Here is a 27983-nt window from a genome sequence, read left to right on the forward strand (position 1 = left end):
TTATAATTAATATTTCAATTAATTTTTCTTATATGTATCTTTAGGGCATATATTAAAAAATCCCTTTTATAATATTCTAAATTGTAAGGAATCCAAAAAATTATTTCATAGTTTAATTAGAAGAAAAAAAATATGAATATTAATATATTTTCTTTAAATACAAATAAATGAAAACTAATTTATCATTGAGTAAATTTTATTCAAGAAAATATAAACCAACCAGAACCAATAAAAAAATGTCAATCTATTGATATTTTTTATTAATTAATTAATTAATTTTATATGGAAAAGTGATTAATCAAATTAAAAGAAAATCACCTATTAATAACCACTTTGAACTTACTAATTGTTTGAATTTATAACGGGACATAAACTTTTAAAGTTCAGTGTATACAACCCAATTTGCAGTTTCATATTTACGTAACAGCAAAGGCAAATTAATCGTTTTTTCTTCTTGTTGTGGATGGTTTGTCATCCCAAAATTAGGGATTTAGTGTGTAAGAACAAGTGGTGGATATCAATATCATTACTTGTTTTGATTTAATTTGAATTGCATCATAATTTTCGTAATTATGGTGTTTAATTTGGTCTTTGTTAGGCAAGCAAAGCAGCACTTATAAGATATTTTGAAACAATGCGTGTCGAGGTTGGTTCACATATTGGGGTAGCAATTATTACCCATGGAGTTGTCAAATCGAAAATTACAAACGACAAATGGCTTTTACAAGTAGATAACAGAGTTGGTTTTGGAATGGTATACTTGCAAAAATTAGATGAGGATTTAAATAACAACCGAGTTGGTTTTGGAATGGTATGCTTGCAAAAATCATATGTGGGTTTGAATTATAGTGGGGGAGCTTCAATTCTAATTCCAATGTGGATTGGTTCTTGGATTCCTTATTATGATAGCCATCTATCAAGTCGTTGTGTAGCTTATTTACATCTGCAATGACTGTTGTTGTGCAAACAAACCTAAATCGGACATCGATGGTGTCGACAGAAGATTGTGCCAAGACAGTTTTAAATGGTATAAGATGTGGAAATGAGTATGCTCGGAGCCAAGATGGATGGGGGTTTTATTAATGTGGAAAACAATGTCCCGAGATACTAAAATGGAGTATCCGTTTACTCATAACATGTTCGAAGGATTCTAAGGGAAACAAGAAACCATATTTTTATCACAAAGAGAACATACTCAACGATGTCATGTTACTATACTTTAGGTGTTTGTCAATTTTAAACTCTTTGATTTGACTTAACAACAAATGCCTACAATTTCTCCTGTTTTGTATTGGATTTCAAGAAACAAAAATAAAAGAAAGAAATGAAATGTTATTGTTTCCATCAATGTTGGAGGGAAAGAAAAGAAAAGTGGTCAAAGACAAAATATACTTTTTCTTATTTTATGTCTTTAAAAGAAAAGGAGAGTTTTAAAATTAAAAGTAAGTAAAAGTATTTTTATCTTTTATTTTTTTGACTGAACATGTCAACTTTTTTTCAATGTTTTACTTTTGACCCAAAATGTAAATATTTGTAACAAATTTGGTCTAAACATTAACTTTATTACAAATTTAGTTTAATCAACAAACTATTTTTCCCTCGTTAATTTTATTACAAATTTAGTTCTAGTGTTTTAACCTTTTTTTACACTTTCATACAACTCATTTTAAACCAAGTATTTTGTAAACTATAAAACTAAGATCCTTTGACTCTTTCCATTACCATCTTCTGAATTTGACTTTTCAATTCAAAATACACACCCAATGACAATAACCTTTTCTATCTTTTCTTTTCCATCCCATAAAAATCTAGAATTCATTTATATATACGCATCTATTACAAAAACAAATATGAAACGCAAAAGTGCCACCTTATTAGTGAAGGTAAAAACATGAGGCAAAAGAAAATCATCAACATATTAATTCTTGAGACATTAGAATTAGATGGATGCAAACATATATTGTTTATGGGGAAAGATGAATTGGGTCAAAACGTAGATGATTTTGATGAGTATTACTATTTGATTTTAGTCTTGTAAGAAGCGACCATGCATCAGATAAACAACAACCCTGTTGCATTTCTATAGCAACCGGAAGACCACATGCTTCATTTATCCTTACAACCATTGTCCCCTGTCAATTTCCACATAAATAAAATTTTTAATAAATTTAAATTACTAAAACATAAATAAATAAATAGGTTAGTTATGATTTATGAATTGACCTCGAAGTTGACTAAAAAAACTTGAAACTGTTTCATTTTGTTCTTCATGTCATGAACCCTTGAAGAGTCTCGAGATGACAAAGCGGCATTCACCTCTTCAGGGGAATAACCTATCTTTTTTTGTACAACCTGAAAATAATCAAATTATTAAATATTAAACAATTTATATTTTTTTTTTTTAAATGGAGATTGAAAAGTCAACTTATAATATAACTTACGTTGTGGTCAATAAGGATCTCGGATATGAGGCTACCATCATCTATGTATACTTGAAGTTTGTAGGTGCTGCTTTCTTTAAACTGGAATCCTTTCACTCCAGTCAAAAAACACTAAAAAACCAAAAAAAGTGTTGATTTTTTTTAAAATATTGTTTCTTTTTGTGATTAAATAAATTTAAAAAGATGATACCTTGATTTTACCCTGGACATGAGAGGCGTTATGTTTTGATTCATCCCATTTACGTGATAAAGTGGCCATGTATGTGAAAGGGTTTTCAGTGTTTATACCACAGGCATATGTAGGAGAATGAGTTTCTCTCTCTATCTCTTGAGCTTCTCTCTCATTTGAAAAGTCAACATGTTCAGAAGAAGGTGGAGTAGTACCTACATATTGGTTAAGTAAAAAAATAATGAATACTTAATACTTAATATGATACATTAATTAATGAAAAAACAATAATGATTTGAAATTTAAATATAACTAGAGGAGTATAATGAAGTAATATTGAACGAAAAGGTAAAATGGTTTTTTTTTACTCTTATTCATTTATCCCAATAAAAAAAGACAATTTCATTATTGGTCCTTATGGTTTGCAAAATATCTCACTTTGAAGACTTTCATGGAAAACGTCATGCCACTGTCCATGTGGTTTGCAAAATTTCATTAATGGTCCTCCTACTCGTAAATCTAAGTTTTCAGCTGGTAGATTTTTATGAAAAAGACTATGTAACCTTGTACCAAATTTGCAATATATTACAAACCTTAAGGACCATTTGTGTAATTTTGTAAACTTGATGCCGGTTCATGTTTTTTTATAGTTAATATCATTAGAAACTTTATATTTGCATTTATCATTATCATTATTTTACCTTTTGTTTTCTTTTTTTTTTTAATTTTAGTTATTTATTATTCTTCTATAGTTTTTATTTATTTTGATTCAAGTAATGAAAAACAAAAAAACAAAAACTCAGAAACCAAAACTTTAATATACTTTAATATATCAATACATTTTACACTTTTCATCATTTTTTCGTTTTTTTTATTTTTATTTTTTCATATTATTTTATTGTTTTTTAGTTTTTATATTTTTTCGTTGTTTCGTACTATTTTTCATCGCTTTGATAAAAGAAATTTTGATTATTTTCTAAAAGTGTAAAATGTATGAATATATTAGAGTATATTATAATTTTGTTGTTTGAGTTTTTTGGTTTTCTATTTTTGTTTATAAATTTTGGTTATTTATGGTTTTTGTAAAAAAAAATATTTTGATTCGACTAAATAAAATAGTTATATTTACAAATATAAATAAAGAAAATAAACATAAGTTTTTTATTTACTCGAATCAAAATATTTTTCTTTTACAAAAACCATAAACAACCAAAATTTATAAAAAAAAATAGAAAACCAAAAAACTCAAACAACAAAATTATAATATACTCTAATATATTCATACATTTTACACTTTTAGAAAATAATCAAAATTTCTTTTATCAAAGCGATGAAAAATAGTACGAAACAACGAAAAAATATAAAAAAAATATATAAAACTAAAAAATAATACAAATAAATTAATAAAATAATACAACAAAAAAAAAAATTTAAATCAAAAAAAGATGAAAACTGTAAAATGTATTAATATATTAGAGTATGCTACAATTTTGGTGCTTGAGTTTTTGTTTTTTTGTTTTTCTATTTTTCATTACTTGAATCAAAATTTAAAATCGGTTTCGATATGGTTTATTGAATTTAAATTTATTACTTGAATCAAAAAAAATAAAAACATAAATAACTAAAATTGTAAAATAAAAATAGAAAACAAAATGTCAAAAAGATTTTTTTTTTAAAAGTTATCAAATTGTTGAAATTATATATATATATATATATATATATATATATATATATATATATATATATACATATATATATATAAATACAAATTTTCAAATTTGCAAAATTAAAAAAATGGTCCTTGAGGTTTGTAGTATATTGCAAATTTGGTACAAGGGTAAAATAGTTTTTTTTATAAATATCTAACAGCTGAAAAATTAGATTTAACGGTAGAAGAACCATTAATAAAACTTTGCAAACCAAAGGACCAGTCTCGTGACGTTTTCCATGAAAATCCTCAAAGTGAGATATTTTGCAAACCACAGGGACCAATTATAAAACTTTGTCAAAAAAAAAAAAAAAAAGCCTTTGTTCACATACATTATTTTAAAGTGATATTTACTATGCCATAAGAACATATTAAAAAATGCCATAAGACATTTAAAGGTTAGTTGATGATGTTAGCATAACATTAACAAATCTTGTTTAATATATATATATATATATATATATATATATATATATATATATATATATATATATTAATTTATGAGTTAAATAGAACTTGAACATGACATACCTTCTTCATCATCCACTTGTATTGGAGAGACATTGGTATTTGATGATCCTGAAACATATTCCCTATCAAGGGGAACAGGAATTGAAGAATTTGATGAAACTCCTCCATTAAAAGGAGCTCTGGTAGTCGTACCTAAAGTACATAAAACACATAGTAAAGTTTTTTTTTTTTTTTTTTTTTTAAAAACATGGACAAGATGGATTTTGTAAATTTAATTAAAAGGAACAAAAGAACTTGCATACCTTGGTTGTCCACCTGTATTGGAGTTGTTGCATCATTTTGAGAGGTATGATTATTTGATGCTCTAAAAACAAATTCCCTATGAACTGAAGAACTTGATGACATATTTCCATTAACAGAAGGTCTAGTAGTAGTACCTGCATACAATGTTTCTTTAAAATAAGTTATAACACTACAGAGCATTGGGCACTGAAAACATTTGAACCCAAGAGAATTATATCTCACTATTTGTCAGGAAAACCAAATGTTCATGGGGAAGTTTGTTATGTTCATTTATTTATGAAAAAAAAAAAAAACGAATTTACATACCTTGATCATCTACCTGCATTGGAGTTGCATTTTGATTATTAGAGGATACTGAAACGTGTTCCCTGTGAACAGGAACTGAAGAATTTGATCCCACTCTTCCATTAACAGAAGGTGTAGTAGTACCTATAATACACGAATGTATACTTAAGTAAAAAATACTGGAAGCAAAAAAAGTATATATGAATTCACATTCACATACCTTGGTTATTTACATGTATTGGAGTTGCACTTTGGGGTACAGTGTTAGCTGAAGGTGCTGAAGAATCGACATTGTTAGTTGACCATGCAGCACGAGTAGCTCTAGTTGCTAAAGACGCTGCAACTCCTGTTCTTGTTCTGAAATTAAACACAACATACAAATTAATAGTTTGAATTTAACAACAATCACTTTCATTATAGATATCAATCTTTCGTGCCTTTCCTTTCTGATCTAATCTTTAGTGGTTTGACTCTTGATCAGTGACATTGACAAGATTTCCATCATTGACTAACCTTTTGCCTCTTGGAGGTTTGTTGACTTCATTAACAAGTCTTTGCCTTGCTGCATCCAGCTCCTCAACTAGTCCTCCTAAGACTTGAAACACTTCTGGAACCAGCATTAGTAGCCCATGCCTTACATTTACATTAGAAATAGCAACCTGAAACAGGATAATTGATCTGGATTTACTTTGTTATGAACAAGAATGTGTAGGAGTTGTAAACTATTCCAGTGAGTGTGAGGACTAGAATACAGAACCTTCAATCCAGCAGGTGAAAGGGCGTCTAGATCTTTAATAGGCTGGTATTCCATGCCAAAGATTCGTTGAACACCATCAGTCATAGACAACTTAAGGCACCTCTTTAAGCCAGAAGGTGCCTTCTTGTATCGCTCTCGAAGAGGTTGACTGATATTTACTATCTCATCAACCTGTGAAAATACATTAATGTCAGTTTGAAGCATATAGAAGCCGATCCCTAATTGTATTTTAACCTATACAACCCAAAACAGTTATTAAGCTGATGTCATCATCAAATGAAGTCCAATTTCTACAAAAAAAAAAACTAACTAGAGACTAAGAAACAATAAAATACCTGTAACACAAAGGGTCCAGGAAGATCAACAAGGTGCATTTGATGCACGTTATCTGGAAGAAAGCCTGCCCCGCAAATGTTCATGTCAGAATGCAAAAACTTCTCAAAGCAGAGCTTAGCCTTTTTTGTTGCATCAAAGCTGGAAAATCCAGGGACGCTTGTCTGGAGACCACGAAGACAAGCATCCAACCATTCACGCCGTAGTCTCAGCCCTAAATCTTCTAGAATTTTACTGATTGGACAACCAGAAGCTTCACTCGTACCAGCACTGCTAGTTCTGGAATATTCCGAAGAATAACCCGCCTGGTTTGAGGGTGGGGGCCGGGGCGGGGGCGGGGGCGGAGGCGGAGGCGGAGGCGAAGACTGAGGAGAAGGGGAGAGATCCTCGGCTGCATCGATGAAGTCCTCATCGGATATTTCGACTTGGATGGAAGTAGAGGGATTGGTAGGGTTAGAGTTGATGGAACTTAGGGTTACATCTTGAAGATTGAGGGTTTCGCATTCGATATCATCGTGTTGTTGAGGAGGAGGTTGTACTTCTTGTATTTCTTCGTCGTCGTCTTCTTCGTCAGATGAACAAATTATCCTCAGACGCCTCCTGGAGGACATTGTCGTCTACAATAAGCGCACCGTTTTCCCTCCACTTTTCTCTTTTTTTTCGAAATCATTGCAGAGAGGGAATTCGTAGGGTTTTAAGCCATTTAATTTTGTTAAATTTACCATATTAGTTTTTTGGTAACATTTATCAGATAACAATATTTTATTAGAAAAAAATATTTTAGTAAATTAACATTTTAAAATAAAAAAATCATCACCTTATATCTAAAATTTTAGATTAAACTTTTCTTTGTTACTGATCTACTAAAAAAAAAATTTTAAATATATATCAAGGTTTTATCTTTTGATTTTTATAATCGACGCTCATTTATTGGACCATCGGAATGTTCTTCACGAATGGACTTGTGGCATATGTGGCCACAAACCACAATTGTTACACTTTAAGGTATTCATAATACTCACTAATAACCACTATAATGGTGGGTATCACATCATCGTTATATCCAACCACTAAAACCATGGGATACCTACTACTAATACAATAATGTACATCATTTTTTTAAGTAAAGTTAATGTAAAAATAAAATGAAAATGCAATAAAAACATATATATTTTTTAAAACTGGTTATTTATTCAATAAAAAAAGAAACTACATTAATTAAAAAAACAACGAACAACTACCCTTAATCCTATTTTTTTTTAATAATGTTTTTCCATTTTGGGAAATTCTTCAACCACTAAAATCATGGGACCCCGCCCGATACACATATAAGCATATAAACACAAAATCATACTAACACATGTGAAATCACAAAGATAATATGTCACACCCCAGAACCAAGAATGGCGGAAACATTCTGGGGCGGAGGACGTCATGTGTAGTATCACAACACAGTAATTGTAAATAAGCAAACAACATCATCCATTGCATTAAATATAAACATTTTAATACAAGTGTGTTCCGTACAGTTTTAGACACCAAAAATATAATGTATATCAAAATAGTATGATGAGACTTGAATGCGCTCCATCTTCTCAAAAGCTAGCATCGGTACCTGTCTACTGATGACCTGAGAATACAAGTGATTTTGAAAGAGTTTGTCAGCATTAAGCTGGTGAGTTCATAAGTATTTTTGTGTCGTGGTTCGTTTATCAAAAACATTTTGAACCTGTTGCAAGTATGAGTTGTAAATGTATGTAAGTGTTTGTAAATGTTTGAATCTCTCAGAAAAACCTATATTTTCTGTTTAAAGTATAAAAGTAGCCCCTTTTACCAAGGCTTAATAGTTTGTATGCTCGTTTGATGTAAAAGTGTGAAATTTCCCAAGTGTAACTATCATTTAACAAAATATAGTTTGTACATTTAAGTTTAGGTGAGGCTATCACCAAAATGCAATGGGTAAATTCTTGTAGTACGGTAGTTTCGTTTTATATGAACTACTGTGGTACTAACTACCTTAAACCAGGTTTATATTAAGGTATCGTGTGATAAGTTGCACCATACTATTGACTGGTAACATCGACAACGTATAGTCGAAAAATAGGTTATGACGTTTGGCACCCGTAGACCTGCCGGTCCCACTGTAGCTAACAGAAAGGTGTAGGATAGTCAATCCAGTATAGATCTATACGCAAACTCAACGCTCTCCCTCCAAGAGACTCTGGCTACAACCCGGGTCATGACAATTAAGACATGAACCCATACAGTGGATCACAGTAGTTAAAGTATTCGTGTTTTTGTAATAAAATATTACTTGTTCTAGTATCGTTGTATATGTTCTCTTAGAAATGAATATTGACTCATGAATGAACTGACTCGTTGATCTAGAAATCGTAGTAGTATGATCTCGTGTTACCCCGATGGTAACTTACTAATGATGTGTTTGATAAGCATGTATATGGAAGTACCTTTATGTCTATACACGTATATACGACATATAACTAATATTGAAACGACCCTCGGATAGTCACCCAAAATTCCACCAGACCACATCCAAATCGAGGAAAAGGAAATAGGATAGGTGGCTTTCCTAAGCCCTTTAAACATTATTTATACCGCTATACATATATAGGCATGCAAATTTATAAGTAGTAAAACCAAGTTTACAATAAAGCATTTGATAAATAAAAGAGTTTGTAAACCATTTTGGAGTAAAACCGTTTGAATAGTGATAAAATCATTGGTTTCTTAGTTATTAATCACATGTGATTAACGCCGTCACATGTGACCGAAACAATAACTATAAGTGTTTAACTTGTATTCCCTCCCCCCCCCCCATAAAGCATTTAAAAGTATTTAGAATAATTAAAACAGTTGATTAAGGGGGTATGAAACTCACTTGGAAATTCGAAGATAGCGAGCTCGAAAACCGGGCAGAGTTTCGTCGTGCGAAACGGATTTTCTCGGGATTCTCAGGAATCTCGGGAGTAAAATCGACCCTCGGGACTTGAGCAAAAAGACCAGAGCTTCGGGTTTGAACGGGCACGGAAATCGAGGCAAGATCGGGAGAGAAAGAGAGGAAATGAACAACATTTTCGGAAAGGCTCGCATCCCTTTTATAGGGTTGCTGAACCGCCTCCGAACGCGAGGCGTACGGGCGTACGCAGCGCGTACCCGTGCGTCATCGCTTACGCACTTCGGACGGGACGGGTTCCTGGGTTCGCGGGTCGGATGGGACGGGTCGGTAGCTTCGCATAGGGTGACGTGGTCGATCCGAGACCCTCCATTCGGGTACGCGGCGCGTACTTCGGCCCTAGGCTGACTCCCCCCTCGGATAATACCGAACTTTTAATAAAATTTATATTTAAATTATTTATCAAACTTCAAAAATTCATATCTCTTTCATACGAACTCCGTTTTCGACGTTCTTTATATCCCCGCGAAGGTGAGACTACGATCTACAACTTTCGTTTAGATTCCGTTGGCAAATTCCGAAATTATTTTTATTATTGTTTTTATTATTTAATATCAATCCATCGTGTTTAAGGAATTTCTTTGAAAACTCATAACTTCGCTATCTGGAGTCGGATTTGGGCGATCTTTTTACGCACGATCATGGTTCAAAGACATTAAATCATAGAAAGAAATTAAGTAGAACTTATTTATACATTTTATTACTCATAAGTGGTTACAATACTTGACTTATTAGGTCATTACAAAGAGTTGAAATATCGGGTTGTCACATCATCCCCCCGTTAGAGGGAATTTCGTCCCAAAATTTAAAGTAAGGGAACACTCGTGGACTAGGGAAACAGATGTGGGTACTTGCGTTGCATCTGATCTTCGCGTTCCCATGTGAATTCAGGTCCCCGCTTAGCGTTCCAGCGAACCTTCACGATGGGTATGCGACTTTGTTTTGTTCTCTTGACCTCACGGTCCATGATTTCCACTGGTTCCTCCACAAAATTGAGGCTCTCGTTGATCTCGATTTCGTCGAGTGGAATTACGAGAGTCTCGTCGGATATACACTTTTTCAAGTTAGATACGTGGAATGTAGAATGTACGTTACGGAGTACGCCTGGTAGATCGAGTTTGTAAGCTACAGGGCCGACTCTTGCAAGAATCTCGAAAGGCCCTATGTACCTCGGATTTAGCTTCCCACGCTTGCCGAAGCGTATCAAGCCCTTCCAGGGTGAGACCTTGAGAAGGACTTGGTCCCCCACCTGAAATTCCAAAGGTTTCCTTCGTTTATCTGCGTAGCTCTTCTGTCGGTCTCTAGAGGCTTTCAATCGTTCACGGATTTGAACGGTTTTCTCTGTCGTTTCCCGGATGATTTCCGGACCGGTAAGAGTAACGTCGAAAGCTTGCCCCTTTGCTAGTTGGGTATTGTCACACCCCCAAACCAAGGATGGCGGAAACGTCCGGGGGTGGAGGACTTCATGTATAGCATCATAACCACAATTTCAATAGTAATTCAAGCAAACACAACCAACATATATATAATTGAAAAGTTACATCACTTTCATGAATTACATGTTTCAAAATCAATTACAATATGTTGTCAAATATGAAAAGTTTGACACCTCAACGTCCCATCCTCAAAAGCACTTGGTAACACGATTAATGCTTTCCTGTGAATACAAGTTGTTTGAAAAGTGTCAACACAAGGGTTGGTGAGTTCATAAGCTTTTATTAATAATCTTATTAGAAGTCTTTCACATGTAAATGTCGCGTTGTTTCAGAAAAATCCGATATTTTCCTCGAAATCCGAAAAAATGTAGCCTTACAACCAAAGACTAAAATGTATGAAGAGTCATCGTTTCTTAGTAGGAAAGTTGTGAGTTTAAAATGAATTGGAAAGTAAATTTATTTTATCAACCTAAAACCTACTTTGGTTTTTATGCAACCCCGTAAACTTTATGAATTGTTGTCTCCCTAAGTGAGTCGCTATAATCATACTGTGACTATGTGAACCTGCCACAACGTTTCTCAGGCGTCGCGAAAATGAAATGACATTTGTCACCCGTAGACCTGCAGGTCCCACTGTAGCTAGCAGCGAGGTGTGGGGTGTCAAACCCAATATAGATCTATATACAAGTATCACGTTCTCCCTCAAGGAGATTCTGATTATAACTACCAGGAATTATATCCCGCACTCGGACGTACGGGGAGAGAGAGTCTCACCATAGGTTAACAAGTTTACTTGAAATGTGTGTGAATATAAATCTTTCTTGTATGAATGTACCCTTTTTGTACGAGTGCGTTGAGTGATGTATCATAAACTATACCTATTATAGTTTATCTAAATTGTACGTAATATGTATGAATTCTTTTATGGAAATGTATTAGTATTGTGAATTTATCAAACTATACATTTTATAGTCTAATAATACGTGTTCCAAAATGAATGAATAATATTTAATATTTAATATGAATGTCTTAATTCCAGTTCATAATGATAAACTAACACGGAAACGCATTCAAATATTAGAACTTATGATTATACACTTTGCTCAACATAATACAAAGTGTTATGATATTTACATGCTGTTGGCTAACTTTAGCCATTCTGCCCTGTATTTGGAAAAATCATAGAAAATCATACGAAGTCGAAAACTAGATCCGTAAATTCTGAGAGTTCACAAAATGTGTCTCGTTTGCTCATAAATTTTATCTCAATTTATAATGACCTCTAACTTGGGTGAAAAAGTCCAAAATCACAGACTGGTCCGGATTGTTGTTTGAAATGATAGGCAGTTTTGTAAAAATCGCCACAAATTGTAGAAAAATCGTATGGAGATGTGCAAGTAGCCATTTTAAAGCTAAAAACTTGAACTATTTGCACCTTGTACAGTTTTGAAAACAAAAATGTGTAAGATGCCCAAAACAGTCCGTGAATGGAGTTGAACTTTTCTAATGAAGGCTGTTAGAAAACTTTTGATAGGTTCTTAATGTTTTAACTTGTATTCACCCCCTGAAAACTTGAGAAATCATGAAAATGTAGGGGTATGAACTCACCTTGAGTGATTTCAGTAGATGATTGTTGAAGAATGGAAGTGTTTAATTCAAGAACACTTGGAGATGCCTTGAAGGTTTTCGAGAATCTAACATCATAGTTAGGGAGTTTGTGTAAGCAACCAAAGATTTGAGTAGAATGAAGTGAAATAATAATAGGGAGGATGAATTTTTACTTACTAAGTGTGGAAGAACACTTGAATCCAGCCTTGGATCTCGAAAATTTGAGTAGAAGAGTTTGAGAGAAAAAGTGATGTTTGTTACTTAGTGGAATGAGAGTAATGAGAGAAAAATGAGGAGTGTGGTTGATTGTTCCAGCTCAAAAAAACGTGGGAGTGAGTGAAATTTGAGTGTAAGGGAACATTGAAGTGACATAGGTAAGGTGGGGAGGTATGGCTGGTCATAGAGTGGGTGTGGGGTGGTTGCTTGTGATCATACGTCTTTGGACTCAAAAGTCAAGAACAATGTCTTATAATAGTTTATATCCCATTTTTAGTTTAATTTTCTAAATATATGTGTGGTTGTCTATGTGTGTGCATCTCTTTAAAAATTCTGCAATTTCTTCATTATATGACCCCCATTTGCGAAGTTGAGTATTTATTTCCAAAAATGCGAAACTCCAGGGACAATATTAGAAATCTTCTGTTTTCTTCCCCAATTCGCATTCTACTGTGAAATACTTCGCATCTTCATTCTTACACCCTTCGCATCCCTTCGCATTAATCACCTTCGCATTTTCATTCTTACACCCTTCGCATTCCCTTCGCATTAATCACCTTCGCATTTTCATTCTTACACCCTTCGCATCCCTTCGCATTAATCACCTTCGCATTTTCATTCTTACACCCTTCGCATCCCTTCGCATTAATCACCTTCGCAATTTCATTCTTACACCCTTCGCATCCCTTCGCATTAATCACCTTCGCATTTTCATTCTTACACCCTTCGCATTCGCGTTTTTCTTCACGAATCATCCCTCAATCATCAATCCAATTGCGAATCAAAAACTCATATGTTCTTGCTTTATCGATTCATCGACTACACTCATACAAATGCGAACAATACTCAATTTCAAAATCGATTGAAACTTATAGCAAAGCTAAATCCAACTTCGCATTAATCACCTTCGCATTTTAACCTAATTGATCAAATGTGATTCACAATTTTTTTTTTTTTTTTTTTTTTTTTTTTTTCCAGATGCGAACACAGCTTAGTTCTTGATTAGTACGAAGGCTTAGGAAATTTTTAACACAAACTTTTCTACTGTGATGTTTTCCCATTAACATAGCAAGTTATACAACACGAACATAACACTAACCCTAATACACAAGGTTTAATAGAGTTGACCGGCTTGACTTGATGACTTGACTTGACTCAAGATTGACGATTGTCACATCTTCCCCCCGTTAGAGGGAATTTCGTCCCGAAATTTAAATTCGGCTGGGACTTCAAGGGTTTGGGAAAAGATGTGGATACTTTTGCTTCATTTGATCTTCACGTTCCCAGGTAAATTCAGGCCCTCGTTTCGCGTTCCAACGAACCTTCACTATGGGAATGCGACTTTGTTTTGTTCTCTTGATCTCTCGATCCATGATCTCGACGGGTTCCTCCACAAAGTGGAGATTCTCATTAACTTCAATTTCTTCAAGTGGTATTACGAGTGTCTCGTTAGACAGACACTTCTTTAAGTTGGACACGTGGAAGATAGGGTGCACATTACTAAGTTCTTGTGGTAGTCGGAGTTTGTACGCCACCGGACCAATCCTAGCAAGGATCTCGAACGGACCGATGTACCTTGGGTTTAGTTTCCCCCGTTTACCGAAACGTATCACCCCTTTCCAGGGGGAAACTTTTAGTAGTACCCGGTCTCCGACCTGGAATTCTAAAGGTTTGCGTCGCTTATCCGCGTAACTCTTTTGTCGATCACGAGACGCTTTTAGTCTTTCCCGAATTTGAATGATCTTTTTTGTGGTTTCCCTTATGATTTCCGGCCCCGTAAGGGTGCTATCAGGGACTTGCCCTCTGGCTAGCTGAGTATCTCCAACTTCGGCCCAACACAGTGGCGACCTACACTTGCGGCCGTAGAGAGCTTCGAATGGGGCGACTCCAATGCTAGTGTGATAACTGTTATTATAAGAGAATTCGATAAGCGGTAGATGGGTATCCCATGCCTTACCAAAATCTATCACACAGGCTCTCAGCATGTCTTCCAACGTCTGGATGGTTCTCTCGCTTTGTCCGTCCGTTTGTGGATGGTAGGCCGTACTCATGTCTAACCTGGTTCCCAGAGACTTTTGTAGGGACTGCCAGAAACGCGAGGTGAATCTACTATCTCGATCCGAGATAATGGATGTTGGTACACCATGTAGTCGTACGATCTCCCTAATGTACGTCCTGGTCAACTTTTCCATCTTGTCTGTTTCCTTTATTGGCAGGAAGTGCGCGGACTTGGTCAATCTGTCTACAACCACCCATATGGTATCCATCCCACCTGATGTCTTAGGCAGTTTGGTTACGAAGTCCATGGTTATTCGCTCCCACTTCCACTCGGGTATATCTGGTTGCTGAAGTAGTCCTGATGGCTTCTGATATTCCACCTTGACCTTGGCGCAAGTGAGGCACTTGCTCACATAAGTAGCAACTTCAGCCTTCATGTTTGGCCACCAGTATACTCTTTTGAGGTCTAGATACATCTTATCTGACCCCGGATGAATGGAGTATCGAGTCTTGTGGGCCTCATCCATTACAACGTCTCGGTATCCACCGAACTTCGGTGTCCAGATTCGATTCATGAGATAACGAGCTCCATCCTCTCTGACTTCCAAGTTCTTATCCATCCCCCTTAGTGCTTCGCTTGCCACGTTTTCTGGCTTCAGGGCTTCAAATTGGGCGTCCTTGATCTGAGTGGCCAGTTGGGAGTGGATGGTCATGGCTAGGGATTTTACTCGGCGACCCGAGTATTCTTTCCTGCTTAAGGCATCGGCTACTACATTAGCCTTGCCTGGGTGGTAGCGAATTTCACATTCGTAGTCATTCAGTAATTCCACCCATCGTCTTTGGCGCATGTTTAGTTCTTTCTGATTGAGAATGTGTTGAAGACTTTTGTGATCAGTGAAGATGGTGCACTTGGTGCCGTAGAGGTAGTGCCTCCAAATCTTCAGGGCGAACACCACAGCTCCCAATTCAAGGTCGTGGGTTGTGTAATTAACTTCATGTGTCTTCAGTTGTCTTGATGCATAAGCGATGACTTTTCCCCTTTGCATGAGCACACAGCCGAGGCCTTGATTTGAAGCATCGTAATACACCACAAAATCGTCAATTCCTTCTGAAAGGGACAAGATTGGTGCGCTGCATAGGGCTTGCTTTAGTGTCTGGAAGGCGGCTTCTTGTTTATCTTCCCATTCGAACACCACCCCTTTCTGAGTCAAGGTGGTGAGAGGCTTAGCGATTTTGGAGAAGTTTTGTATGAATCTTCGATAGTAGCCTGCGAGTCCTAAAAACTGTCGGATTTCTGTCGGCGTTGTAGGTGTTGACCAATCTTCGATTGCTTTGATCTTCGAGGGGTCCACATGTATTCCTTCTTTGCTTATTACGTGGCCTAGGAATCCTACTTCTCGGAGCCAAAATTCACACTTTGAGAATTTAGCGTAAAGCTTTTCGGTCCTTAAAACCTCCAGAACTAGTCGTAGGTGATGTCTGTGCTCTTCTTCGCTCCTCGAATAGACCAGGATATCGTCGATGAATACGATGATGAATTTATCCAAGAAGGGTCGACACACTCGATTCATCAAATCCATGAACACCGCGGGCGCGTTAGTTAACCCGAATGGCATCACTACAAACTCATAGTGCCCATAGCGAGTTCTGAATGCCGTCTTGGGGATATCCTCTTCTTGAACTCGCAGTTGATGATAGCCCGACCTCAGGTCGATTTTTGAAAAGTAGCTGGCTCCTTGGAGCTGGTCGAAGAGGTCATCGATTCGGGGTAGGGGATAACGGTTCTTGATAGTGAGTTTGTTTAGTTCTCGATAGTCTATGCACATACGAAAAGAACCATCCTTCTTCTTTACAAATAAGACTGGTGCTCCCCAAGGTGAGAAGCTTGGCCTGATGAACCCTTTGCTCAATAGTTCATTCAATTGGCTGGATAGTTCTTGCATTTCTGCCGGTGCTAAGCGATAGGGAGCCCTGGCGACGGGGGTAGCTCCTGGGATTAAGTCGATCCGAAATTCGACTTGCCTTGCGAGTGGTACACCAGGCAGATCGTCTGGGAAAACATCAGGGAAGTTGCATACTTCTGGAATTTCTTTGATGTCCTTCACCTCCTGTTTCTTATCTACGATGTGGGCTAAGAAAACATGGTATTGCTTTCGGAGGTACTTTTGGGTTTTAACACAAGAGATGATTTGTAGGTTCGCACTAGGTTTATTGCCATAAACGGTGAGAACGTTGCCATTCGGCAGATTGAGGCGGACGGCCCTTTCGTAACATAGAATGTCGGCACGATGAAGGCTTAGCCAATCCATACCAATGATTATATCGAAGCTTTTTATGGTGACCGGCATAAGGTCGATTTTGAACAAATGGTTGTCTAGAGTGAGAGTACACCCTATGTAAATATCATTAGCGCGCTCAACTTTTCCATTTGCCATTTCTACGATGTAAGAATCTTCTAGTGGTTGAGAATTTTGCTTAAGTATATGTTTGAATTGGTGACTTATGAAACTTCTTTCTGCCCCACTATCGAAAAGTACGCATGCATAAGAGTTATTGAGGAGGAACGTACCAGTAACCACAGAGGGATCCTTGACTGCTTCTCCCTGCCCTAAGGTTAGGACCCTCCCTACACCCCCAGCATTAGGGGTTCGTGCCTTGGGGCAGTTCCTCCTGAAGTGTCCCGTTTCACCACACCCATAGCAGGCCTGGCTTGCTCCAGTGTTGGCGGTCGTAGCGACTTGTGTGGCGGGTTGGGTAGTCGTTCTACAGAATCGTGCAGTGTGCCCCTTTTTGTTACAGTTATTGCAGTGTGACTCACGACAAGCACCGTTATGGTGGTAGTTACACTTGTTGCACTTGGGAAAAGTTCCTGCATACTGTTTCGGTGGCGCTGGAGCGGCAGCAGTAGTGGCGGCGCGAACAGCAACAATCGGTTGCTTTTTGGCGGGGTCCTGAATTGGTTGTTTCCTTTTATTTCCCCAGAACTTCCTCTTGTTGTTCCCTCCTTTTGTTCGGTCGGTGGTGGTTATCACGGTACCACGGCTAGCCCTGTGATCTATGAGTTGTTGTGCCAATTCCTTGGCACTCTCAAAGGTAGTGGGTTTCGAGGCCAAGACACTATCTTGAATCTGGGATGATAGGCCCCAGAGATATCGTTCCACCTTTTTCTCTTCTGGAGTGACCATTGTTGGACAGAGGAGTGCTAGGTCGTTGAAACGGGCAGTATAAGTTTCAAGATCAGTGCCTGTCATCCTGAGGTTCCAAAGTTCTTCTTCAAGTTTTTGTATTTCGCCCCTCGGGCAGTATTCCTTCAACATTAGAGCTTTCAAATCCTCCCAGCTGATCGCGTTAGCTACTGCAGGAGTAAGTGACTTAACTCGGCCATTCCACCAAGTGAGTGCTTTTCCAGTGAAAGTGAATGCCGCATACTTGACCTTGCTCGCCTCGGGACAAGCGCAGATTTCAAAAACTGCCTCGGTCCTTTCGAACCATTGCACCAGTGTGATGACGCCCCCGCTTCCATTGAAAGGATCGGGTTTGCCATTCGTGAAGTCTTTGTAAGTGCACTCCCTCGCACGCCCCGTGCTGTCCCCATGAATGGAATTGGTAGCTCCGGATCCAGAACCGCCGGAACCATGGGTTCCCATTTGCGACATTGCTGCCGCCACGGCTGCCGTCACTGCAGCCTGGAACATTGCAGGATCAAACTGCGGAGGTGGTGGTGGAGGCGGCACTGGGTTGTTGGAAGGCCTTGGTCTTTTCCTTGGTGGCATGGTTCTGTCATAAAAAAAATGACTAGTCGGTAAGACTTCAATAGTGATAACGAGTCGAGTGTTACTGGTTTCATCCCTCTTGTATTTTATCATAACTTTATTATTCGTAATTGTTTGTGTGATCAGGTTATGATGTATAGTGTCCAACATTCAATAAATAAAATACATGCCAAAGTTCATTGATAACTTTTAGTACATAACGCTTAGAGAGAAAAGTTTGACCTCATAGGGGTCTACATTACATCGTTACAAAAGGTAGTTTTTTTTTTTTTTTTTTTTTTTTTTTTTTTGGCATTACAAAACCCCTTTGAATAGTGTAATCACATAATCGCAGGGTCGACCTACATACGAGGAGTAGCACCAACGCGTACTCATAAAATTCTACTACCTAGACGGGAGAATAGCAACGAGCTCTAATCACTGCGACCCTTCTTTGACGGAGGCTGCGATGATGTCGATGCTCCCTGTAGTTCCGCCAATTTGCGTTCAGCTGCAACCATTCTCTCTTCGAGTGCCATGTATCTTTCCCGATACTCTCTTGTTTCTGCTTGAGCCGCGAGAAGGTCTCTAATGAGTTGGTCTCGGTGGTGGGAGTCTCGTTCCAGGTTTCTGGTGCGATCCGTAGCAGACTGTACAATGGCACTTAACTCCCGGACCTGATCTGTCGTTGTCCTACCACGATCATTCATTCTTGCCATTCGTTGTATCGTGACGGGGAGAGCCCTATCAGCCGGTCCACCATGAGTGAGATCATAGTAACCTCGTTGGTAGCCATATGGTGACCGTTGGCGTTGTTGTCGGCTCCATTTTTCGATCGTTGTTACCCAAGGGGGTTCAGGTCCATTGTAACCAAAACGGTGCGCGGGTACCCTCGCGATGTAGGGAGGGTTGAATACTTCTGGTGGTTCCTCCGCTTCGTTCCCAACCATGACTACCTCATCACCTTCCTCTTCTTCCTCTTCTTCCTCTTCTTCTTGGTTGTCTTCCTCTCCTTCCTCTTCTTCCTCTTGTTCGTCTTCCTCCTCGGGCTCCTCCTCGGGATCCTCCTCGGGATCCTCTTCGGGATCTTCCTCGGGTTCCTCTTCGGGATTCTCCTCGGGCTCGTCTTCAATCCATCCCGCGTTTCCCCGATTGGGAAAGTAGGGGTCCCCGGGTATGTGAAATCCGGCCATGTCGTCTGCACGAGAAACGGGGTTAAGAAGTATGTATCGGAAAATAATAATTTGGCGCTATAGAAACGTACAAATACTCCTATAGTATTTTTAAATGTTTATATTTGGTTCTTAGCGTGTTCTTTATGGAGTGTTATTAGGTTTTCAGATTTGTCGCTCATTACGACTATTCCTTAGTGTGCGTAAGTTACTTCTTGGACGGATATAGTTGATCAGGCTATATCCTTCCCAGAACTGATTACACATGCTAAGGCGTATTAATAATGTTCGACTCCTCCTCTTTCAATTTACGTTCTCCTAAGTTATGACACCATGCTAGTATAGAATGCATGCAAGTATACTTTGAAACAAGAAATTATTTGTTTTCTAAAAGTACAACTCTTTAAATCACTTTAAGAATCAGAGACTTTTAGTCCCAAATGTGTTTATAGTTTGTATATCTTATGTGGTTGATATACTGAATTCACTATAAACCGTGCTCTGATACCAATCTGTCACACCCCCAAACCAAGGATGGCGGAAACGTCCGGGGGTGGAGGACTTCATGTATAGCATCATAACCACAATTTCAATAGTAATTCAAGCAAACACAACCAACATATATATAATTGAAAAGTTACATCACTTTCATGAATTACATGTTTCAAAATCAATTACAATATGTTGTCAAATATGAAAAGTTTGACACCTCAACGTCCCATCCTCAAAAGCACTTGGTAACACGATTAATGCTTTCCTGTGAATACAAGTTGTTTGAAAAGTGTCAACACAAGGGTTGGTGAGTTCATAAGCTTTTATTAATAATCTTATTAGAAGTCTTTCACATGTAAATGTCGCGTTGTTTCAGAAAAATCCGATATTTTCCTCGAAATCCGAAAAAATGTAGCCTTACAACCAAAGACTAAAATGTATGAAGAGTCATCGTTTCTTAGTAGGAAAGTTGTGAGTTTAAAATGAATTGGAAAGTAAATTTATTTTATCAACCTAAAACCTACTTTGGTTTTTATGCAACCCCGTAAACTTTATGAATTGTTGTCTCCCTAAGTGAGTCGCTATAATCATACTGTGACTATGTGAACCTGCCACAACGTTTCTCAGGCGTCGCGAAAATGAAATGACATTTGTCACCCGTAGACCTGCAGGTCCCACTGTAGCTAGCAGCGAGGTGTGGGGTGTCAAACCCAATATAGATCTATATACAAGTATCACGTTCTCCCTCAAGGAGATTCTGATTATAACTACCAGGAATTATATCCCGCACTCGGACGTACGGGGAGAGAGAGTCTCACCATAGGTTAACAAGTTTACTTGAAATGTGTGTGAATATAAATCTTTCTTGTATGAATGTACCCTTTTTGTACGAGTGCGTTGAGTGATGTATCATAAACTATACCTATTATAGTTTATCTAAATTGTACGTAATATGTATGAATTCTTTTATGGAAATGTATTAGTATTGTGAATTTATCAAACTATACATTTTATAGTCTAATAATACGTGTTCCAAAATGAATGAATAATATTTAATATTTAATATGAATGTCTTAATTCCAGTTCATAATGATAAACTAACACGGAAACGCATTCAAATATTAGAACTTATGATTATACACTTTGCTCAACATAATACAAAGTGTTATGATATTTACATGCTGTTGGCTAACTTTAGCCATTCTGCCCTGTATTTGGAAAAATCATAGAAAATCATACGAAGTCGAAAACTAGATCCGTAAATTCTGAGAGTTCACAAAATGTGTCTAGTTTGCTCATAAATTTTATCTCAATTTATAATGACCTCTAACTTGGGTGAAAAAGTCCAAAATCACAGACTGGTCCGGATTGTTGTTTGAAATGATAGGCAGTTTTGTAAAAATCGCCACAAATTGTAGAAAAATCGTATGGAGATGTGCAAGTAGCCATTTTAAAGCTAAAAACTTGAACTATTTGCACCTTGTACAGTTTTGAAAACAAAAATGTGTAAGATGCCCAAAACAGTCCGTGAATGGAGTTGAACTTTTCTAATGAAGGCTGTTAGAAAACTTTTGATAGGTTCTTAATGTTTTAACTTGTATTCACCCCCTGAAAACTTGAGAAATCATGAAAATGTAGGGGTATGAACTCACCTTGAGTGATTTCAGTAGATGATTGTTGAAGAATGGAAGTGTTTAATTCAAGAACACTTGGAGATGCCTTGAAGGTTTTCGAGAATCTAACATCATAGTTAGGGAGTTTGTGTAAGCAACCAAAGATTTGAGTAGAATGAAGTGAAATAATAATAGGGAGGATGAATTTTTACTTACTAAGTGTGGAAGAACACTTGAATCCAGCCTTGGATCTCGAAAATTTGAGTAGAAGAGTTTGAGAGAAAAAGTGATGTTTGTTACTTAGTGGAATGAGAGTAATGAGAGAAAAATGAGGAGTGTGGTTGATTGTTCCAGCTCAAAAAAACGTGGGAGTGAGTGAAATTTGAGTGTAAGGGAACATTGAAGTGACATAGGTAAGGTGGGGAGGTATGGCTGGTCATAGAGTGGGTGTGGGGTGGTTGCTTGTGATCATACGTCTTTGGACTCAAAAGTCAAGAACAATGTCTTATAATAGTTTATATCCCATTTTTAGTTTAATTTTCTAAATATATGTGTGGTTGTCTATGTGTGTGCATCTCTTTAAAAATTCTGCAATTTCTTCATTATATGACCCCCATTTGCGAAGTTGAGTATTTATTTCCAAAAATGCGAAACTCCAGGGACAATATTAGAAATCTTCTGTTTTCTTCCCCAATTCGCATTCTACTGTGAAATACTTCGCATCTTCATTCTTACACCCTTCGCATCCCTTCGCATTAATCACCTTCGCATTTTCATTCTTACACCCTTCGCATTCCCTTCGCATTAATCACCTTCGCATTTTCATTCTTACACCCTTCGCATCCCTTCGCATTAATCACCTTCGCATTTTCATTCTTACACCCTTCGCATCCCTTCGCATTAATCACCTTCGCAATTTCATTCTTACACCCTTCGCATCCCTTCGCATTAATCACCTTCGCATTTTCATTCTTACACCCTTCGCATTCGCGTTTTTCTTCACGAATCATCCCTCAATCATCAATCCAATTGCGAATCAAAAACTCATATGTTCTTGCTTTATCGATTCATCGACTACACTCATACAAATGCGAACAATACTCAATTTCAAAATCGATTGAAACTTATAGCAAAGCTAAATCCAACTTCGCATTAATCACCTTCGCATTTTAACCTAATTGATCAAATGTGATTCACAATTTTTTTTTTTTTTTTTTTTTTTTTTTTTTTTTTTTTTCCAGATGCGAACACAGCTTAGTTCTTGATTAGTACGAAGGCTTAGGAAATTTTTAACACAAACTTTTCTACTGTGATGTTTTCCCATTAACATAGCAAGTTATACAACACGAACATAACACTAACCCTAATACACAAGGTTTAATAGAGTTGACCGGCTTGACTTGATGACTTGACTTGACTCAAGATTGACGATTGTCACAGGTATCACCAACCTCAGCCCAGCACAGAGGGGATCTGCACTTTCGGCCATAGAGGGCTTCAAATGGAGCAGCCTTGATGCTCGTGTGATAACTGTTATTATAGGAAAACTCGACAAGGGGTAAATGAGTATCCCATGCCTTCCCAAAGTCAATCACGCAGGCTCGCAACATATCTTCCAGAGTTTGAATGGTTCTCTCACTCTGTCCGTCGGTCTGAGGATGGTAGGCTGTACTCATGTCTAGCCTTGTCCCCAGGGAATGTTGTAGTGATTGCCAAAATCTTGAGGTAAACCTACTATCTCTATCGGAGATAATAGATATAGGCACACCATGTAGCCGTACGATTTCCCTAATGTATGTCCTGGTCAGTTTCTCCATCTTGTCGGTTTCTTTGATAGGTAGGAAGTGTGCAGACTTGGTCAATCTATCGACGATGACCCATATGGTGTCAAGTCCACCCGTTGTCTTGGGCAACTTGGTTATGAAATCCATAGTGATCCGCTCCCACTTCCATTCCGGGATCTCGGGTTGTTGCAATAAACCAGAGGGTTTCTGATACTCGACCTTAACCTTTGCGCAAGTAAGGCATTTACTCACGAAGGTAGCAATCTCTGCTTTCATATTAGGCCACCAGTATAGCTTTTTAAGATCCAGATACATCTTATCTGAACCTGGGTGGACGGAATACCGAGTGTTGTGCGCCTCGGTCATGACTAAGTCTCGGAAACCACCGTGTTTCGGTGTCCAGATCCGATCCATGAAATATAAGGTTCCGTCACCCTTCGCTTCTAGATTCTTGTCCATTCCTCTGAGGGATTCACTCGTCACATTTTCAGGTTTCATGGCTTCGAGTTGGGCCGTCTGAATTTGTTTAGACAAGTGTGAATGGATGGTTATTGACAATGACTTGATTTTTCGACCAAAATATTCCTTCCGACTTAGGGCGTCTGCTACTACGTTGGCTTTACCCGGATGATAACGAATATCGCATTCGTAATCACTGAGTAGCTCGACCCACCTTCGTTGTCTCATATTGAGCTCCTTTTGATCGAAAATGTTTTGTAAACTCTTGTGGTCGGTAAAGATAGTGCTCTTCGTTCCATACAAGTAATGTCTCCAAATCTTCAGAGCAAACACCACTGCTCCTAGTTCAAGGTCATGGGTCGTGTAGTTAACCTCGTGTGTCTTCAACTGTCTCGAGGCATAGGCGATGACCTTACCTCGCTGCATCAGGACACATCCGAGCCCTTGATTCGATGCATCGCAATAGACTATGAAGTCTTCTATTCCTTCGGGCAGGGTTAGTATTGGTGCGGTGCACAAGGCTCGTTTGAGTGTTTGGAACGCTTCTTCTTGTTTCTCTTCCCAGTCAAAGGTCATGCCTTTCTGGGTCAGGGTTGTAAGAGGTTTCGCTATTCGGGAGAAATTTTGAATGAATCTGCGGTAGTAGCCAGCAAGACCTAGAAATTGACGAATTTCTGTCGGTGTCTTAGGTGCTGACCAGTTCTCAATGGCTCTAATTTTGGATGGGTCTACGTGGATTCCTTTTTCGCTCACCACGTGTCCTAAGAATTCGACCCTCCGAATCCAAAATTCACATTTCGAAAACTTCGCATACAGCTTCTCTTTTCGTAACGTCTCTAGAACTTGTCGCAGGTGATCACCATGCTCTTTCTTACTTCTGGAGTAGATCAGGATGTCGTCAATGAAAACGATGACGAACTGATCCAAATAAGGTCGGCATACTCTATTCATCAGATCCATGAAGACTGCTGGTGCATTGGTCAATCCGAATGGCATCACCACGAACTCGTAGTGTCCGTAACGGGTTCGGAAGGCTGTCTTTGGAACATCCTCCTCTAGTACTCGTAATTGGTGATATCCAGACCTCAGATCAATCTTGGAAAAATAGTTCGCCCCTTGCAGTTGGTCGAATAGGTCGTCTATGCGAGGCAGCGGGTAACGATTCTTGACCGTCAGTTTGTTGAGTTCTCTGTAGTCAATACACATACGGAATGATCCGTCTTTCTTCTTAACGAACAAGACCGGTGCTCCCCAAGGTGAGAAACTTGGTCTTATAAAGCCTTTGCTGAGCAGTTCGTTAAGTTGACCAGAGAGTTCCTGCATCTCAGCTGGTGCTAAACGGTAGGGCGACTTGGCTACTGGAATAGCTCCTGGGACCAAGTCGATTCTGAACTCGACCTGTCGTTGCGGAGGTAACCCGGGTAGTTCTTCTGGAAAAATGTCGGGAACGTCGTTCACTACCGGGATGTTCCTTAGTTCTTTCGTTTCAAGGCTTGTGTCGACGACGTGAGCAAGGAATGCATGGTATTCTTTGCGCAGATATTTCTGTGCTTGAATACTTGATATAATGCGAAGACTCGTACCAGGTTTGTCGCCGTAGACTATAAGAGTTTCATTTGACGGGAGGTTTAGACGGACTGCTTTCTCATAGCACATGATGTCGGCGCGATGAAGGCTTAACCAATCCATGCCAATGATAACGTCGAAACTTTTTATTGAGACTGGCATGAGGTCGATTGGGAATGAATGGTTATCTAACGTTAGGGTACAACTTAGGTATATGCTACTCGTACTTTCGGTTTTTCCATTAGCCATTTCCACCGTTAATAGTTCTTTGAGTGCGTGTGGTGGTTGAGCAAGCATGCGAGTGAATTTATGGTTTACGAAGCTTCGCTCCGCTCCACTATCGAATAGAATGCATGCATAGGAGTCATCGAGGAGGAACGTACCAGTTACTACTGTCGGGTCAGCTACTGCCTCTCCGTGGCCTATCGCTAGTACCCTCCCTGTTCCGCCAGTATTTTTCGTCTTGGGGCAGTCCCTTTTATAGTGGCCTGTTTCGCCACATCCATAGCATGTCGGGCTCACGCCAGAGCCGGGGACTTGGGCGATCGGTCTCGCCTGATATTTACAGAAACGGACTGTGTGTCCTCTCCTGTGGCAGTTAGAGCACTGCATTTCCTGGCAGGGGCCATTGTGGTGGTAGTTGCATTTGTTGCACTTGGGTGATCTTCCAGCATACCCACTCACCGGAGTAGTTGTAGCAGCAGGGGTTATTGCGGCATGTATCGCCACAATTTGCTGCTTCCTGGCCGCCTGTTGTTTCTTCTTTTCATCCCAGTATTTCCGTTTCGTATCAGCGGGTTTGGAGAGTTCCGGGATGGCTAGGGTGGTTGTGATTTCAGGGGTTTTGACTCCATGGTCAATGAGTCGTTGTGCCAACCGTTTGGCACTGTCGAAGGTAGCGGGGTTTGATGCTAGGACATTCCCCTGATACGGAGGTACAAGCCCCCATATGTACCTTTCGATCTTTTTCCCTTCAGTGGGAACCATGTTGGGGCAGAGGGCCACCAGTTCGCTGAATCTGGCGGTGTAAGCAACAATATTGGTGCCCTTCATGGTCAGGCTCCACAGTTCCTGCTCTAGTTTCTGGATCTCGCCCCTCGGGCAATATTCCTCAATCATGAGGTCTTTCATTGTTTCCCATCCTATGTCGTTGGCTACGACAAGAGTTAGAGATTTAACGTGGTCGTTCCACCACGTTAGGGCCTTTCCTTCAAAAGTGCATGCGGCGTATTTCACTTTGCTCGCAGCAGGGCATGAACATATTTTGAAGACTGCTTCAGTCTTCTCGAACCATTGCGATAGAGCAATGACTCCGCCGGTCCCATGAAAGGACTTCGGCTTGCAGTTGGTGAAATCCTTGTAAGAGCACTCTCTCGAGCGCACAGGGGTTTCAACCGGAATTGATTCCACCGGGGTTCCACCTCTGCTGGCATCAGAAGAGTGATACTGAGCCATGGCAGTTGCCACTGCTGCAGCTACGGCAGCATTTAGGGCTGCAGTATCGATGACCGGAGGCGGTGGAGGTGGTGGTGCAGGATTATTCCTGGGAGATTTACGAGGAGGCATCCTTCAGCTATAAGTTTAAAAAGATAAGAAATGGTAAGAATCAACTTGTAAACAACGCGAGAGTGGTACATGGACTAACTAACCATAGCCCAACAGTTGAATGAGTGTTTGAAATCACAACAAAAAAAAAATGTTAGTAGGAAAAACACAAATGTATAGATTTTTCCCACAATTTAGATAGATTTCAATAATACTGGTATTACTGATGTAATGAGTTTAATGAAAATTGACCTAACAGTAGGTCTTACATCATACCACATAGAAAAGTTTGACAGTTCTTAGATTCCTACTTAGAGTACTGAGAGTTAGGAATATTTTACATACAAGTGCTACTTAGAGCGTATATGTTAAAGGCAAATTTTTAACCCAAAAGATAATGATGTACTAGACATCATCTAACGGCGACGAATATTCCTTAGGAGGACCCTAAGGTCTCTCATTTGACGGTCCATCTCTTGAAGGTGTTGCTCATGAGCACTTTGGCGAGTTCGGAGTTCCATGACTTCAGCTTGAGAGGCAACCAGATGTTGCTGTAGGGTTCCATTGGCTCTCCGGGTCCGTTCCATGTCTTCTTCAAGACGGCGGATGCGGACTGTGTTGACACCTGAGTTGGCATCAATTTCCATGACCCGGTCGATGGCTGCTCTACCTTGCTCGACATTACGAGCTATCCTGCGGATAATGACAGGCAGGGCTCGGTCAGCAGAGCCACCATTGCTGACGTTGTGAAAGCTTCGGTCCCCAAAGTACGGTAAGGGTTGACCCTGTTCTTCACTCCAAAGGTTCAAGTGGTTTGCCCATAGGGGAGTAGGATCTGGAAAAGCTGGTCGAGGGTTGTTGTTCGGGGGTTGACCTACGAGTGGTAGGTTGTTGACTTCAG

At 38.8% G+C, this 27983-nt stretch overlaps 1 protein-coding gene across 1 annotated transcript; it reads right to left on the reverse strand.

Annotated features, from left to right (window-relative positions):
• Positions 1 to 1814: 1814 nt before the first annotated feature.
• Positions 1815 to 7136, reverse strand: RMI1 (recQ-mediated instability protein (DUF1767)). The gene is made up of 11 exons (XM_078991053.1): positions 6470 to 7136; positions 6135 to 6305; positions 5891 to 6036; positions 5598 to 5734; positions 5399 to 5521; positions 5092 to 5226; positions 4850 to 4981; positions 2632 to 2825; positions 2442 to 2552; positions 2224 to 2352; positions 1815 to 2132 (listed from the first exon to the last, which is right to left on the reverse strand). The coding sequence occupies exons 1-11, from the start codon at positions 7076 to 7078 to the stop codon at positions 1965 to 1967; spliced, it is 2055 nt and encodes a 684-aa protein (XP_078847179.1). The 5' UTR covers positions 7079 to 7136; the 3' UTR covers positions 1815 to 1964.
• Between the last annotated feature and the right edge of the window lie 20847 nt (positions 7137 to 27983).

The sequence above is a fragment of the Lactuca saligna genome, chromosome 4 (genome assembly GCF_052625555.1).
Source record: "Lactuca saligna cultivar CGN05327 chromosome 4, ASM5262555v1, whole genome shotgun sequence".
Classification (NCBI taxonomy): domain Eukaryota; kingdom Viridiplantae; phylum Streptophyta; class Magnoliopsida; order Asterales; family Asteraceae; genus Lactuca; species Lactuca saligna.

Coding starts and splice junctions, on each gene's coding strand:
- RMI1 (XM_078991053.1), bottom strand. CDS start 7,078: ATGTCCTCCAGGAGGCGTCTGAGGATAATTTGTTCATCTGACGAAGAA. Junction 2,553..2,631: donor ATGTCCAGGGTAAAATCAAG/GTATCATCTTTT, acceptor TTGGTTTTTTAG/TGTTTTTTGACTGGAGTGAA. Junction 2,353..2,441: donor AGATCCTTATTGACCACAAC/GTAAGTTATATT, acceptor GATTATTTTCAG/GTTGTACAAAAAAAGATAGG.